At 49.8% G+C, this 16,025-nt stretch overlaps 1 protein-coding gene across 1 annotated transcript in view; it reads left to right on the top strand.

The window, feature by feature from the left end:
* The first annotated feature begins 5,973 nt into the window (after window positions 1–5,973).
* The window catches only part of PPP1R16B (protein phosphatase 1 regulatory subunit 16B), a 70,151-nt gene continuing 60,099 nt past the window's right edge, over window positions 5,974–16,025 (top strand). Inside the window, exon 1 of the mRNA XM_004697984.2 lies at window positions 5,974–6,238. Coding sequence (XP_004698041.1) covers window positions 5,989–6,238 — 250 coding nt within the window. The 5' untranslated portion in view covers window positions 5,974–5,988. The remainder of the gene's footprint in view (window positions 6,239–16,025) is intronic.

Raw genomic sequence — 16,025 nt, 5'->3', positions numbered from 1 at the left:
AAATGAGGAGCTGATGTGGAGAGCAATGGGGCTTACGTGGAGAGCAAATGTTTTGAGATTGATGAGGGCAATGAATGTACAAATGTGCTTGACACAATTGATCTATGTGTGGATTGTGATAAGAGTTGTATGAGCCCCTAATAAAACAATTTTTTAAAAAAGATTACAGCCTGGGGGTGGTTCACCTCTGTGGCCTAGGGCTGTTAAGAGCTGGGATTGACTGTGGACAATTAGAGGGCATGAGCCCTGCCTCAGAGGGACAGCCTGACTCTGTACTTGCCTCCAAAGCCCCGGACAGCCATTGTAGGAAAAGTAAAGTCTCATAAGTTTTCACTGTTACTGGTATGTTTCACCATTCAAATATGGTGAAACATGATGTGGACCCAAATCAACCAAACAAAAACCACAGCGTGGACCCCAGAGGGCTTTCTGTTTCTGTGTGGCCCCCAGCCCTCGATGGTCACTGCTGCCTCCACGAGTTCTGTCCCTTGTCCTCCTCAAGCCATGTTAGAGTGGGCTGGTTTCCCCACTTCTGCCATGGCCATCAGCCCCTCTGCATGCATCCAAACAGTGCCAAGCTCCCTCTTAGCCCACATCCTCCCACCCACCCGCTTCTTCTAGAAAATGCCTACTGATCCTTTGAGATCCACATCAGTTGTCCGCTTCTCTGCAGAGCCTTGCCTGATAACCCCAGGCTGATTGACGCGTCCGTTGTTTAGATGGATGATGCTGGGTAAGTTACTTAACCACCCTGGGCTTCGGCTTCCTTATCTGGAAAACGGGGTGGTTTCAGGAAAATTACATGGATTTGTAGATAGCTAAACAGACAGGAACTTCCTAGAAGCCAGAGCTGGTCTCTGACCCATCTCTGAATCAGAGCTTGTCAAGTCCTTTCAGTGTTTGATGGAGGGAAGAAGTGGGGAGAAGGAACCCCGCGGTCCACCAGCCCCCAGTGAGGGACCATCCTGATTGGTACTGTGTGATTGTGCGTTCAGCACTCCCATGCACCTTCTGAAAAGATGACCCAAAATACCGTGTCTAAATTCGAACACTAAAACCCAGGCAAACCCTGTGATGATACTGCTGCCGGCCGAGGAACGGGATCACCACCTGAGTTAGTTAATTGTGCCAACCTGGCCGATAAACACATGTGGGATTAATTGAAAGGCGGAGGGATAAATGGGTGGTGAACCTCCCCTTTCCAGTTCTCAGGTCTCTTGCTTTGTGATGGTCGCAGCAGGGTGCAGCTGCCTTAGCAGTTCCCTGCTTCAGCTTGCAAGATTGACTTCCTACAAGACAGCCCCAAGGAGAAGCCGCATGGACCTATCCCGATGCAGCCCTGGGTGCTGGAGCAGCCATGTGGAGACCCCTGCTAGTGCTGAGATGCTTATTCGTTCACTGACTCAGCTTTCCTCCTGCAGTCGGCATCATTGCCTCTGTTTTGTGAGGTGGAGGACTTTGTGGACTGGTGTTGGGTTAATGGGTTAATGTTGGACTTGTGGGCTTGGGCAGCACTGGGTTGGGATGTTTTCGTGATGCACACTTTCTTTACATAAAACTCTCTTAGACATAAGTTGCTGCGGATTTGTTTCTCTAAAGAACCCTGACTAATACATTATGGTACCTTGGGAGTGGGGTACTGGAGAAACAAATCATAAGATAGAGAGTAGATGTACTGATGGTGACGAAGAGCCGTACAACCAATCTGGAAAAGGGTCTAGCAGTTTCTCTTAAAACCCATCATGGGGTTACCACCAACCCAAAGAAACCAACCCACAGCCGTGAGCTGATTCCCACTGATGGCACACCCTCACCCTGTAGGACAGAGTAGAACTACTCCTTAGGATTTCCGACGCTGCCAGTCTTTATAGAAACAGAGGGCCTCAACCGGGTTAGCAGCCTGGCGCTTAACCCTCGGGGCCGCCAGTGTTCCAGGGCTCATATGACCCAGCCATTGCATTTAGCCCCCCAGATATGAAAACATATGCTTTATATAAAATCCTGGACAGGAAAGCAGTAGCCCTGAACTGGAACCAACCTGCCAGGTGGGTGGGCATAGACTGCTGGACCTCACAGGGAGGAGCCCTTGAGGCAGGCCGCAGTTCAGTGAGTCTCCAGGAAGGGGTGCTGGCTGGGAAAACCAGCCTCAAAAGATGGCGACTTAGGCTCACCTAATAGTCTTGAAATCATAAGTTGAAAAACTAGCAGGTGGTGTTTTGTGCCACACTAGGAGCCCTGGTGGTGTAGTGCTTATGAGTTGGGCTGCGATCCGCATGGGTGGCAGTTCGAAACCACCAGCAGCTCTGAGGGAGAAAGACGGGGCTTTCTACTCCCACCATCAGTGACAGTCTTGGAAACCCACTGGGGGTCGCTGGGAGTCAGCACTGACTTGATGGCAGTGAGTTTGGTTGTGTGAATTCTGTGCCGCTGAGTTGATTCCAAGTCAGAGCGGACCTCTGCGGTAGGGTTTTCTCGGCTCTACTCTTGGTGGTGTGGTGGTTAGGTGTTGGGCGACTCACCACAAGGTCAGCTGTTCAAAACCATCAGCCACTCCGTGGGAGAAATATGAAGCTGTCTACTCCCATAAAGATTTTACAGTCTCAGATACCCACAGGGGGCAGTTCTACCCTATCTGTAGTGTCACTACATTTGGTACTGACTCAATGGCAGTGACTGGATCTTTATGGGAGAAAATCGGAAGGTCTTTTTCTTGGGTGGAGCCACCAGGCGGGTTCATACCACCAGCCATTGCAGCCAAGCACTTAACTTGTTCGCCATCAGGGCTCCTTGAAGAATAGAGGAGTGGTTGCCAAGGGGGTGAGGGGTGGGGGGGAGGGAGGGAAATGGGTGTAGTTATAAAAGCAAGACAACTGTGATGGTGGATGCAGGAATCGACATTGGTGGTGAAATTTTCTGAACCACACACACACATGTAAAATCAGGGCCATCCGAATAAGATTGGTGCACGCTTACGAGTGTCAACTCCGGGTTGTGATACTGCGTATTCAAGGTGTCACCACTGGCTTAAGGGGATGCGACATCACGCTATTGTTTCTTTTTTTAATCGTTTTATTAGGGGCTCATACAACTCTTATCAAAATCCATACATACATCAATTGTGTAAAGCACATTTGTACATTCATTGCCCTCTTCATTCTCAAAACATTTGCTCTCCACTTAAGCCCCTGGCATCAGCTCCTCATTTCCCCCCTCCCTCCCCACTCCCTCATGAACCCTTGATAATTTATAAATTATTATTTTGTCATATCTTCCCTGTCCGACGTCTCCCTTCACCCACTTTTTGGTTGTCCGTCCCCCAAGGAGGAGGTCACATGTAGATTCTTGTAATCGGTTCTCCCTTTTCAACCTACCCTTCCTCTACCCTCCCAGTATCGCCACCCACACCACTGGTCCTGAAGGGATCATCCGCCCTGGATTCCCTGTGTTTCCAGCTCTGATCTGTACCAGTGTACATCCTCTGGTCTAGCCAGACCTGCAAGGTAGAATTTGGATCATGATAGTGTAGAATTTGGATCATGATAGTGGCTATTGTTTCTTACCATTGCATGGGAAACGACAGTTATCAAAACATTTAATTAATTAAAAACAAAATGGCAAGGTTTTCAAAACCCAAATCAAAAACAAGACAGCGAGCAACCGAAGCTAGCCAGCTAGCTTCCTGCTCAGTCTCCCCACTGACTGCTGCTTATGCTTGAGCTCAGGTGCAGCCAGACTCCTGGGACCTTTGCTCTGTGAACATTGCTCAGCCAGCCGCCTCCCCATTCTGCCTGCACACAATTGACCCTCCAGTCCCAGAGCCGGATGAAGCCGAGGGGCCGTCCGACCCACCCTGAGTAGAAGGTGAAGGACTAGCCCTGGCCTCCGAAGGCAGGTCATTCTGGGAGCGGGTGGTGAAGCAGGGCTCCCAAGAGATTAGCAGTCGCTTCCCCAGGCCCAGGACTCCTGATCCCCTCAGTGACAGCAGGTAGTTGCACATGATACAGATGTAGATGTGGGCCCATCTCTCACTGCTGCCCAACAATCCACAAGTAACTGCCTGCCTTGCCCTTTGATTTCCCTGCTTTCCCTGCTCCACCGAGCTTGCTTCTCATTTCTATCAAGTGTGTACCTTTCTGTTGGTCAGCTTTTTGATTCCTGGAACACCCCATAGATGCTGGCAGGTCAATAGCTTCTAGGTAGGAATGGTGAAATACAGAGAGGTTCAACTGCTTGTTTCAAGGCCTTTCCCTCTCTGCACCTGAGAACTTGTACCCTCTGGGCTGACATGAAGACAGATGGGACAGCTTGGATGCAGAATTTGAAATTTCGTTACTGAATTCATGCTTTCCAAGAAACGATGAGAACGAGAGAGAGAGCTTGCGAAAGGCCGTCCATGGAGGGAAACTTCAACTAAGGTGGTCTTGGCCCAGGTAGTTCAGCAGGTACCCAACTTTTTTGGTGTTAGGACCCCCTTTCACACTTAAAAGGAGCCCTGGTGGTGGTGGAGTGGGTTACGTGTTGGGCTGCTAACCACAGGTCAGCAGTTCAAAACCACCAACAGCTCCTTGGGAGAAACAATGAGGCTTTCTACTCCTGTATGGTGTTATAGTCTCAGAAACCCACAGGAGCAGTTCTACTCTGTCCTACAGATCACTGTGAGTCCGAATTGACTCGATGGCAGTGAATGAAGTTTCCACACTTAAATCGAGAACTTCAAAGAGCTTTATAGGGATACTTATCCATAGTTACATTAGAAATGACTGTGTAGAAATGTAAAACACATTTAAAATGCATTCCAATAATAACAGTAAAGCCATTGTTATAACTCACCCTCGGAAAAAATGTTATAGAATATCATGTTTACATAGTAAACTAACATTTGTGGGAAGGTTTTTTTATTTTTTTTTAAACAAAGTAGTGAAAGGAGTATTTCCAAGTTTCTTTAGCACAGCGGTTCTCAACCTGTGGGTTGCGACCCCTTTGGGGGTCGAAGGGCCCTTTTTTCACGGGGGTCACCGATTCATAACAGCAAAATTACAGTTATTAAGTAGCAAAGAAAATAATTTTATGATTGGGGGAGTCACCACCACATGAGGAACAGTATTAAAGGGTCGAGGCATGAGGAAGGTTGAGAACCACTGCTTTAGTGTCTCTTTGTGGGAACCATCAATGTAACCTTAGATCTGCTTCTTTATTTAATCTGCTGAAGACAGCCTCAGAAATCACGTGGGAACTGATGGGCTTGGAGAGGTTAATAAGAGTATCCTTAGGACCATTGTCTTGCCCTCCTGCTCTTTCCCCCCACAGGCTTCCTGGACCACGTTGAGAACCTGCTGGCCTCTGGTCTCTTTCCAGCTTGCCCATCCCATCTCCAAGTGGCATCCCCTAGTGAGCAGAGGGAAAGGGGCCCAGAGCAGAACTCCCAGTTCTGCAGACCCGGCCTCGGTTTGGACGTCCCATAGACCCGAGCCTTTCTGGGCTCTGCAGCGCCCCCCATGCCCCTTCTGGGGACAGCACCCACATACCTGTTCTTAAGAACCGGAGCTTTACCTGGGAGAGCAGGAAGGACCAGGCCCCTCTTAGAGTGACCAGAGAAGCAGGCAACCCATGCTGTCCAATGGAACTTTCTGCCCTGGTGGAAGCGCTCTGTGTGGGCGCTCTCCAGTAGGGCAGCCACTAGACTCGACACGGGTGCTGTACACTTGAAACACAGACAAAGTGGATGAGTTTTAAACGCACAAAGTCAACGTGGGCACAACCAGACCCTGGGGGCCTTTCATCCCAGGCCCCTTGGGAAGCCTTGTAGGGTTTTGAACACTGGCAGGGCTCGGTGGTCAGGTTGCGAGCGTTTCTGCTGACGCTTGTGTGTGTCTGCGTGTCTCTGCAGGCCCCACCATGAGGTCCCAGCCCGCCAGGCGGCCCCGCGCGGCCCGGGCCCCCGGCGCACCGTGCTAGCCCACGGCCAGGGCGCGGCGAGGCGCGGCGGCCATGGCCAGCCACGTGGACCTGCTGACCGAGCTGCAGCTGCTGGAGAAGGTGCCCACGCTCGAGCGGCTGCGCGCCGCCCAGAAGCGCCGGGCGCAGCAGCTGAAGAAATGGGCGCAGTACGAGCAGGAGCTGCAGCACCGCAAGCGCAAGCACGAGCGGAAGCGCAGCGCGGGCGGCCGGCGCAAGAAGGTGGCCTTCGAGGCCAGCGTGGCGCTGCTGGAGGCCTCGCTGAGGAACGACGTCGAGGAAGGTAGGCCGACCCGCGCGGGCCGGGGGCGGGAGGGCTGGGTCTGCACACCCGCTTCCCAGGCCAGGTGTCTCAGGATGGGGATGGCGCCAGGGAAGGCTCTGAATGTACCTTGGGCTTTTCTTGGAGACGAGAATGCCAGGTTTCTGCTAATGAACACGTTGATCATGCCCCCTCCCCTCCCCCTCCCCTGTGTACTGACAGCATGCCACTTCCCATTCTAGGGCGAAGGTGCAGGAATATGGTGGTGAATAAGTTGGGTCTGGTTTCCCTTCCCTCCCCTCCCCTCTCCTCCTCTCCCCTCCCCTCCCCTTCCTTCCTCTCCCCTCCCCTGTCCGCTCCCTCTTTCTCTTGGTGTTCATCTCACTGCCACTGGGTCAACTCCGACTCCTAGCGACCCCACAGGACAGGGTAAAACTGCCCTTGCAGTGTTTGAGACTGTCTTTCTCCCTCAGAGCAGCTGGCGTTCAAAGGAACCCCAATGCACCACCCACAATGCCTCAGGGCTCATAGGATCTTGCATTTCTTACCCCCTCCTCTGTGCCGGCCGCGCATGTGTGTGGTGCCTGTCTCCCGTTCTGTTTCGTGCAGCCTTCTCTGTAGACACGCATGGCGCCTGGTGGCACAGCTGGTAAAGCACATGTGGTTCACTGAAATGCCCTCCATTTGAACCCACCAGCTGCTCGGAGGGCGTCAGACTTGGCAGTCTGCTCCTGTCACGACGACAGCTGTGGGAGCCTCGTGGGGCAGGTGCCTGTTGTGCTACAGGGTCGATATGAGTCAGATTGTGGCTGGATAGCAACAGATCTGGTGTTTTCTTTTTCTTTCTTTTTTTTACAGGTAGACGTAAATGGTATAGAGTAGTGGTTAAAGACATAGACAGCCCAATGGCGATGACTTTTAACATTATTATTATATCCTGTGTTCCAGAAGGAACTCTGGTGGTGTAGTGGGTTTTGTGTTGGGCTGCTACCACTCGTTCAGCAGTTGGAACCCACCAGCTGCTTTGTGGGAGAGGGATGGGGCTTTCTGCTTTCTCAAAGACGGCCAGCCTCAGAAACTCAAGGGGGCAGCTCTCCTCCGTCTGACAGACTAGCCCTGAGTTGGAATCAAGTTGATGACAGTGAGCTTGGCTTTGGTGTTATGATCCACATATAGAGATCACCCAAGAGGCACACCTAGGTATAAGGACACCCATTCTGTAGGTCAGCCAGCAGACTCAGAGAGGCTCAGAACCTTGATCCCTGGATCTATGCTCTCCCGGTAACCCTTTTGGCCTTGTGACTTTGCTTCCTGTGATGAGAATGAGTGAGGACCTGTGATATGGCCAAAGCCCCCTTCTCTGAGCATGCTCCCAGGGGTGTCTGCCTGCTCATTGCGGGGCCACGCTTTGTGCAGGTGGCTATTCCCTCGGCAGCCTCTGACTCATCCTGCACATAGGCATCCTCTCCCGAGGTCCCTGGGGGGCCCCGGCCATGTTTTCTGTGGCCTCTTTCCTCTGTACATCTAGGACACCCAGAGCAGAATCTAAAGGAACAGAGGGGCCCAAGAGGGTTTAGGTTGGATGCACGCTGCTGTTTAGCTTCTAGAACCTTCTCAGAGGCATAGTTGCATATCCTTCTGGGTAGCGGAGGGCTCTGGGAAGCAAGCAGAGAGGCAGTTCCAGCATGCCAGCTGTCAACAGCCCCTCTGAGAGCCCAGGAGCGCTGCCCCTGGAGAGAGTCGTGGTGCCTCAGGCTCAGGGGACATGGCCTTCCTGGCTCCCTCCCACGTGCGATTTGCCAGTGACTCGGCAGCCCCCGCCCACTCTCCCACTCTGTGGGTGGCACGTCATGCTGTCGATTCTGTCGGGGGCGATGCATCAGACCTCATCTTTTACTCACTCTGCCCTGACAGAGCTCGGGCTCCTCTCCCTCAAGGAGGCCACTTCAGGGAGCCTGAAATGCCCAGCGCTGGCCCTGCTCAGGCCACGCCCGCTGGGGTGGGTCATCAGCCCACTGGGCTTACACTCCCTGGATCAGATGCCAATGGGTGAGGGGAGTCGTAGTGAACTGGAAGCACCTCACAGTAACACTTGCTGTTCGTTTTAAGGGCTTCTTCTCAGGAATTCTTCTCATTTACCTAGTATGTGTGCTCTGGGAGAAAACCAGAGCCGGTATTGTTTTGTTTCTGGTTCTTTCTAGCTTTTATATCTGAGTGATAACCTACCCTATGCATTATCCTAAACATTCTTTTACTCATCGGTGGTGCATTGTGATACAGATGCCGGCTTCAGACCCTGCAGAAGTGACAAGCTTTCCCTTGGAATTTACTTAAAAAGGAGCCTGGTGCTGTAGTGCGTACTCATTGGGCTGTTACCCACATGGTCAGCAGTTCAAAACCAATAGCCATTACTAGGGAGAAAGATGAGGCTTTCTACTCCTGTAAAGAGTTACAGTCTTGGAAACCCACACGAGCAGTTCTACCCTGTCTACTAGGGTCACCGTGAGTCAGAAATGGCAGAAATAGCAGGGAATGAGAGTGAGTAACTATATTGTGGATTTATTCCCATGCCAGATAGAGGTACATCTTCTTCTTTAACTACTATGGCTCCCAGAATGGTTTAACTAGTTCCTAACTGATGGCATTGCAGCTTTTTCTGCTTTTTCTGCTCTTTGTCACCGTGAATAATTTATGTATGTAGGAGTCACTCAAAGACTTACTGCCATTGGGTTGATGATGACTCACATAGCAACCGTATAGCACAGGGTAGAACTGTCCTTGTGAGTTTCCAAGACTGTAACTCTCTCTCTCTCTCTCTCTTTGTTTAATCAGTTTTTTTATACAGTCTACATATTATTCAATTCAGTAATACAAGCATATCAAAAAGAGTTGAACAATCATTACCACAATCAATTGTAAGACATTGTCTTCTTTCTATTCTCCTTGTTATTCGTTCCCCATTTCCCCCAACCTCTCCTTCCAAACCCCCAAAAACCCATTAATCCTAGCTACTGTTTCTGTAGACTCACTCATACTGGATTTCAAATACTGAAAAATATGCAAAAACAAGAAACAATAAAGCTAACAACTATGATGAAACAGAATACAGAAAAAGCTCAATCAAAAAGAAAGCAAAAAAAAATTTTTAAATTTAAAACTTTAAAATAAATCAAATGATAAGGTGTTAAGTCTTAACCTAGCCATACCTGCCATCATCCACTTTCCAATGCACTCTACATGATAGCAAGGCTCTGCACTGCCCTGGCTTATGTCCAGAGGGGATTCCCTGGAGGCCTTGTCCCTATGTATTTCTCCTTCACTTTTTTTTAAAACTGATACAGTTTTTAAATGCGTCAGAAGGGAGGATCAAATAAAATGTTATATTTTAACCTAACTGCATCTACTATAATCATCTACTGTGTCTACTGTAGTCCTAGGGGATTCATTGAAGATTTAATTTGTGTGTAGACACTGCACATGGATTTTGGGCTTCCACTGTCATCCCTAGCCTTCTGCAAACTGAATGTTCACCATCTAAGCTCTGGTACCATTCCCTCCTGTGTTAGTCTGGGTAGACTAGAGAAACAAATTCATAAACATGCATATGTATATAAGGGAGAAGTTTAGATGCAAGAGGAATTGAACATTGAGAAAACATCCCAACCCAGTCCAGTCTAAGACTATAAGTCTCATATTAGCCCATATGTCTGATACCAATCCATAAAGTCCTCTTCAGACTCACAAAACACATGCAATGAAGCCAAATGCAGGACAATCACAAGCCAGTGGCATTGTAAGCATCTCAGTGCTGGCAGGGGTCTATCTGTGGCTTCTCCGGTTTGTGAGGTCTGGTTACGTCTATGTGGCTTGTCTTCTGCAATGTCTCCCAGGGAGTAGCAGAGAGAGGTGTCTCCCACCTCCCCGGAGGAAGTACCAGATTTCCTAGAATTCTCAGAAGGCCACGCCCACACAGAAGTCTCATTGGCTATCTCCAGATTGACAGCCTAGACTCCACCCCTACACTCTTAATCCTTAAAGTGACACCAGATTAGGTGACTCCCACACCTCCTTTGGATTTGGATGATACTGTTTACAATCCTTGGACCACACAGGCTGGTGTGCTTCTTCCATGTGGCCTTAGTTGAAGCCTCACTTCAATGGCCACTTGTTAGAAGAAAAGCCTGTAAAACCCTAACTATTCTTCCTGATAGGTGGGCACCATCTAGTTTCTTCATGTAGCTTTGCTGTAGCACACTTTGCTATAGCACACAGATCTTCAGTGATGTCTGTATGAGGGTGAGTATCAAGCAGGACCATGTCATAAAAACGAATTGTTCTTAGATTGGGGCTAGAGTTTTATATGAACCCAAGACCCATTCACATATCCAGGGTTTATACATGTCTCTGGTTCACCTTAAAGACCTCACTGTCATTTAACATTAGAGAACATTATCAATCATATCCCTGAGGCAAAACTATAACTTTATGGGATCAGAAACTCCCGTCTTTCTCCCATAGAGCAGCTGGTGGTTTTGAACTGCTGATCTTACAATTAGCAGCTCAACCAGTAACCACTATGCCACCAGGGCCCCTGTATATAGAGGACAAGTGTGGGCAAATCCATGTGTTGACTCCAAGGGTGTTAGAATTTAAGTGAGACTCAAGCAGGGTGCGAACGGTCACGCCACTGGGAGAATGTAACCGTTCTTGTGTCATCATTGCCACAGACGCCTCACTTGGGAACTGTTGAATTGCTGGATGCGACCTTCACCACCAATGAAAAATGAGAAACGGTCTGAGCCCACGGCTGGCCCCTGGCTCTGGGGACAGCCCAGCGAGCATAGAAGGGCCACAGCACTAAGCTCTGTGGCAGGCTGTGGGCCAGGAAGGGGGTGGGGGGTGGGGGCAGGGGGCAGGAGGGCTGGTAGCCATCAGTCAGCTGGTGATTTCGCCCCTCTTCCTGGCAGCGGGCAGCCCTGGATGGCTGGGAAGGAATGGTGCATGTGCTTGCTCTGAGTTGGTGTCAGGAGGCTGTGGGCGGACTCCCAATAGGATGTGAGTGGCAGGTGGCAGCTCCCCTGCAGCAGCTCCCCTCAGCACCACTGAGTCAGCCTCTGAGTCCCTTCCTCCACACACCTGCCTGGGGCATGGGAGCCCTTCCCTGAGGATTGCTGATTCTCCATTGCCCTCAGTAAGCTCCCTGCCCTCGGGCCTGCGCAGAACCCACCTCTGCCGTTCCCACTCCAGAATCCGCCCTGGCTCCAGCTCCCATGAGTCCTCTTAGGCCCTGTGCTGTCTTAACCTCCCCATTGTCCCCTCTGTTCTCCCCTGGTTAATTGCTGCTGTCGTTCAGTTTGGCTCCAGCGTGACCTGCGCCCTGCAGCCTGTGAGGAGCCTTCTCTGCCCCCTCCAGTCATTAGTGAGAGCAGAACCCGATGTAGAGCAGGCCTTTCTGACGCACAGTGGTGTCAGAGTCAGGAGCACGGAGTGCAAATCCCAGCCCTCCACACACTGGCTGTGCAACGGAGGGAGAGCAGCTGCACTGCTCGGTGCCTCGGTAGCCCCATGGGTAAAAATGGAGCAGCAGATGCCAACCTCATAAAGTGGTTGTGGGCTGAAATGGAGCTGATGAACGTGGAAATATTATCATAAGCACGATCTCTAGTCTCCTCACCATCGAGTCGATGCTAACTCAGAGTGGCCCTGTGGACAGGGTAGAACTGCCCCTGTGAGTTTCCAAAACTATTTTGTGAGGTACCAGCCCCCACAATCGAATGGGTCCAAGGGGCGGTTGTATAATTGAGGGGTAAATTAAAAAGACATCAGACAAGAGAAAGCATGCAAGTGCTCACCTTCGCAGTCAGGACTTCCTGGGCTAGGTAGGCGCAGAGAGAGCGCGGAACGTAATTGCACAAATTTCTATAATCTGGGGCACACAGGCCACGGTAAGCATTCGAGTAATAGTAGGGGGATGAGCTAGGGGCATACACGCAATTGGAAGGGGTTCACTAGAGGCACACATGTGATGTGACAGGAAGGCACACATGTAACAAGATAGGTGGGCTCTGGAGTCAAGATGGCAGCCTAACCTTGGTCGTCACTGAGTTGGCTTGACCTTCGGGTCTTTAAACTTTCCCTCAGGGGAACAATCATGATCCTTATCAGAAGGGAGTGAGCCGTACTTAAGGTGTGGGACAGACTGTAGGGTCTGGTTGCCTTAGATGGCTGGCAACCTCTAGGCAGATAACCTTCAAGTCGTTGACCTCCAAGGGTATAGTCAGCGTATAGCAGCACCTTAGATTTGGCATTATTGTGGGGAATCACTTTTACTTAGCAGAAGGTGAGTGGGGCTCATCTCCAACCCACAATTGTGAAGGTTTCCTCCACGGGAGCCTTGGCCTCCCAGACTCCATAATGTATGAATGCTGATCGTTTGTCCACATACACTCTCTTCCTGGTTCTGTTTCCCACACTTTTTACAGGAGTAGAGAGCCCCATCTTTCTCCTGCGAAGTGGCTGGTGGTTTTGAACTGCTGATGTTGTGGTTAGGAGTCCAACTTGTAAGTGCTGTACAAATAATAAAATGTGCTGTGATTCTACATGGGCAGAATCTGTTATTCTGTATTCTGCTTTTCATTGCTGTTGCTTATCAAGTGCTTTCTCTGTACCTGGCGGCCTGTTGTGAATGCAACACCTTGGTTAATCCTCACAGCAACTCGCTGATGGAGGTAGAGCTTCAAAGCCCATTAAAAAACAAAACAAAACAACTTTTTTTTTTCAAAACAACTTTATTGAGGCTTAATTTATGTTTCATGAAACTCTCCCATTTTAAGTGTCCCAATTTTTATTTTTAGCCAGGTTTTAGTAAATGTACAGAGTGTGCATCCATCACCACAATACAGTTTGGAAATTTCCATCCCTCTGAAACATTTTTCCAGCCGTGGGCCTCTTTGCTGCTATTCCCGCTAGTCTGTTCTCACTCATCTACTCTCTGCTTCGATGCATTTGCTTACTGGCCACTTCATGAGGAGTCCTGGTGGTGTAAAGGTTATAAATTGGGCTGCTAACTGCAGAGTTGGCAGTTCAAAACCGCTGCTTGGGAAGATAGTCCCACTTTGGAGGGACTTATCTGCTACAGAATAGGATGGATTAAGACCTGACCTTACAGAGAGTGTGAATTGGGCCACGTTCTTTATTTAATAGTCATGTTGGTTATTGTTACTCGTAATGGATTTAAGGAATGGTATGCTACTGCTGAGAGGAGCAAAGCTGGTCTGGAGTGGCCTGGGAAAAAATGGTCATTAAGATTATTAGTAGGCCAGAAGCAACAAAGCCCACATGGGAGAAGCACACCGGCCTGTGTATCATGAGGTGTTGAAGGGATCAGGGATCAGGCATCAAAGAACAAAAAATCAAATCATTGTGAATGAGGGGGAGTGCAGATTGGGGACCCAAGACCCATTTATAGGCAACTGGACATCCCCTTACAGAAGGGTCGCGGGGAGGAGACAAGCCAGTTAGGGGGCAGAGTAGCAACAATGAAACATACAACTTTCCTCTAGTTCCTAAATGCCTCCCCCCCCTCACCTTCCCCATCGTGATCCCAATTCTACTTTACAAATCCTGCTGGATCAGAGGATGTACACTGGTACAGATAGGAACTGGAAACACAGGGAATCCAGGGCAGATGATCCCTTCAGGACCAGTGGTGAGAGTGGCGATACTGGGAGGGTGGGTTGGAAAAGAGGAACCGATTACAAGGATCTACATATATCCTCCTCCCTGGGGGACGGACAACAGAAAAGTGGGTGAAGGGAGACTTCGGACAGTGTAAGATATGACAAAGTAATAATAATTTATAAATTATTGAGGGTTCATGAGGGAGGGGAGAGCGGGGAGGGAGGGAAAAAAATGAGCTGATGCTAGGGGCTCAAGCAGAAAGCACATGTTTTGAGAATGATGACGGCAACAAACGTACAACTGTGACACAATGGATGTATGAATTGTGATAAGAGTTGTACGAGTCCCCAGTAAAATGTCAAAAAAAAAAAAAGATTATTAGTAAGCCACTATCTATTGGAAACATCCTGCCAGAGCTTATGTGTGCATAAATAGCAGATCAGGGGTGGAGAATAGACTACCGTTAAAAAGTCGAAGGGTCTATGTTAATTTGATCGCACTATTGATTCTCAGTGTAACTCCCACCAAATGACCTTTCTCTGCTTGGGTAAGAAGGGGGTGGGGGTGGGGAGAGGAAATAACTGATTACGTACCGGATTCACCTGTGAGTAATGGTGACAGGATTTCCTGCAGTGCCGTCCCACTGCATTTAAAACGAGTCCTCTGAAAAGCCAGGGGTGCGAGCCAGGAGTGGCGTGAGCCCTCTAGAACCAGCATCTGGTTTACCCCGCCTTGCCCTTTGGATTTTGACCTGAACAGCACCCACCACCAAGTGAGTTTCTGTGGGATGCTGTAACGGTTCCCAGAACCCAGGAAGTTGAGGGCATATACTTTAAGGGAGGAGTAGGGGAAAAAAAGAACATCATCAATCCCCAACTCCATGAGACGAGTCTGGTATTAATCCTTCTAAGAGAGATTATTACTACCAGTTTCGTTTTTCTCCTGCAGAGCAACCGGTGGGTTCGAATCCCTGAGCCACTACTTCACCAGCATTCCTTCTTTGTGCCATTGTGTCTATTGTGTCCTTCGCAGCTAGGGAGACGGTGCGGGTGCCATGACAATACCGTAGACTCATGCATCCGGCAACAATTCTTGCAGATTTTGTTTCAAACTCAGGACTTAGACCCAGAGCAGGTAACTCCACTGCTCATGTCGTGTGTGCTTGCATTTTAAAAATCCAAAAAAACCCGAGTGGCAATGTACAAATAACATCACCTTTGCCCCCTAACCCTGTAATCCAGTTCCGTGCTCATGCTCTCGACTGGCAGGTGGTTCTGGCACTTCTTGCTCTTGGGAAGCCTGGGCCGCCCCTCCCTCCAGGTTCTGGGTGGTGCTTCTTTGGGTGCTTTGGGTCCCGGGGCTTCTGCTGGCCTCTCAGCCCCTTGGCTGGGGCTTTGAGGCTCAGCCTTTCTCCGGCTGTAACTTCTTCCCGGGGCCACAGCAGCCCAGCCTCCTTTGAAAACCTGAACCTGGTGGTGTCGACAGGCCTTCACTCCCTCCCTCGGGATGGGTCAGTTCTCCACGGGGACACTGAGCGGGTCGTCCAGAGTCTGCCGTTAACTCCAGCTGCTACTGCCAAGGGTAACAGTTTCCAAACTTCGTTTTAAAACAGTGGAAACTTTTAAAAAAGAAACACGTAGAAAGCCAATACATAAAACCAATCAAGGGGCTCATCTGGCTGAGGGAGGCTGTGGGTGCTAGACCCCCACCTACCCCATCTCCTCTCCCCCTCAAACCTTACCCCACGCTACTCTGCAGACAACCGACTCTCAGGTGCAGCTAAGACCATTGGCTCACCTGAGTGAACACATCCCTTTACTGACAGCAGCAACTCAACAGATTGGATAGGAACGAAAGGGGACAGGGAGCTTATGTCAATGGGGAAGGGACAAGTCCGGGAAGGAGGGGCGTCATCGCTGTCACTGACTTGCACATGTTGAAGCCGTTGAATCAGAGTGTGACTTGCACGCTCATCAACAGTCACACAAGCATATGGGCCAGTGGTTCTGAACCTTCCTGACTCCGCGACTCTCTCATTCAATTCCTCATGTGGTGACCCCCCCCACCAACCCTAACATTATTTTCCTTGCTACTTCATCACTGTTGTTTTGCTACTGTTCTGAATCGG

Source organism: Echinops telfairi, unplaced genomic scaffold, assembly GCF_000313985.2.
Source record: "Echinops telfairi isolate 266 unplaced genomic scaffold, ASM31398v2 ScPeMD7_5592;HRSCAF=6446, whole genome shotgun sequence".
Lineage (NCBI taxonomy): Eukaryota > Metazoa > Chordata > Mammalia > Afrosoricida > Tenrecidae > Echinops > Echinops telfairi.
Note: the sequence above shows the minus strand (reverse complement) of the source record. Positions and strands in the feature narration are given on the sequence as shown.